This window comes from Cucurbita pepo, unplaced genomic scaffold (assembly GCF_002806865.2).
Source record: "Cucurbita pepo subsp. pepo cultivar mu-cu-16 unplaced genomic scaffold, ASM280686v2 Cp4.1_scaffold016206, whole genome shotgun sequence".
Classification (NCBI taxonomy): Eukaryota; Viridiplantae; Streptophyta; class Magnoliopsida; order Cucurbitales; family Cucurbitaceae; genus Cucurbita; species Cucurbita pepo.
The window spans coordinates 1-290 of record NW_019661974.1 but is presented as its reverse complement, the minus strand read 5'-3'; the positions used below and the strand labels follow the sequence as shown (position 1 = coordinate 290).

At 52.4% G+C, this 290-nt stretch overlaps 1 protein-coding gene across 1 annotated transcript; it reads left to right on the top strand.

The window, feature by feature from the left end:
• On the top strand, nt 1-285 carry LOC111787385. The gene is given in 1 exon segment (XM_023667371.1): nt 1-285. A coding segment is annotated over 1 exon segment (285 nt).
• Nucleotides 286-290: the final 5 nt, after the last annotated feature.

Here is a 290-nt window from a genome sequence, read left to right as displayed (position 1 = left end):
ATGTCAGTACAGGAGACGGTATTGGGACATTCAAGCTCGAGAGCGGTCTTAGCCCGAACGATAACATCAAAGGCGTCGCCGGGGAGAGAGAGGTTGATATCGGCATCGCGCTCGGCTTTGTTGAAGGGAGTGGATGAGATGAGGACGGAGCCATCACAGCCGTTGGGAAGACAGTCATGAAAGAAGAGGCGAAGAGTTCCGGCGGCAGTGGAAGGACTAGTGATCTGCTTGTTGGTGACGGTTTCTTGTATAATCTGGCTGAATCTCGGACAGGATTTCCGGTAGTAATC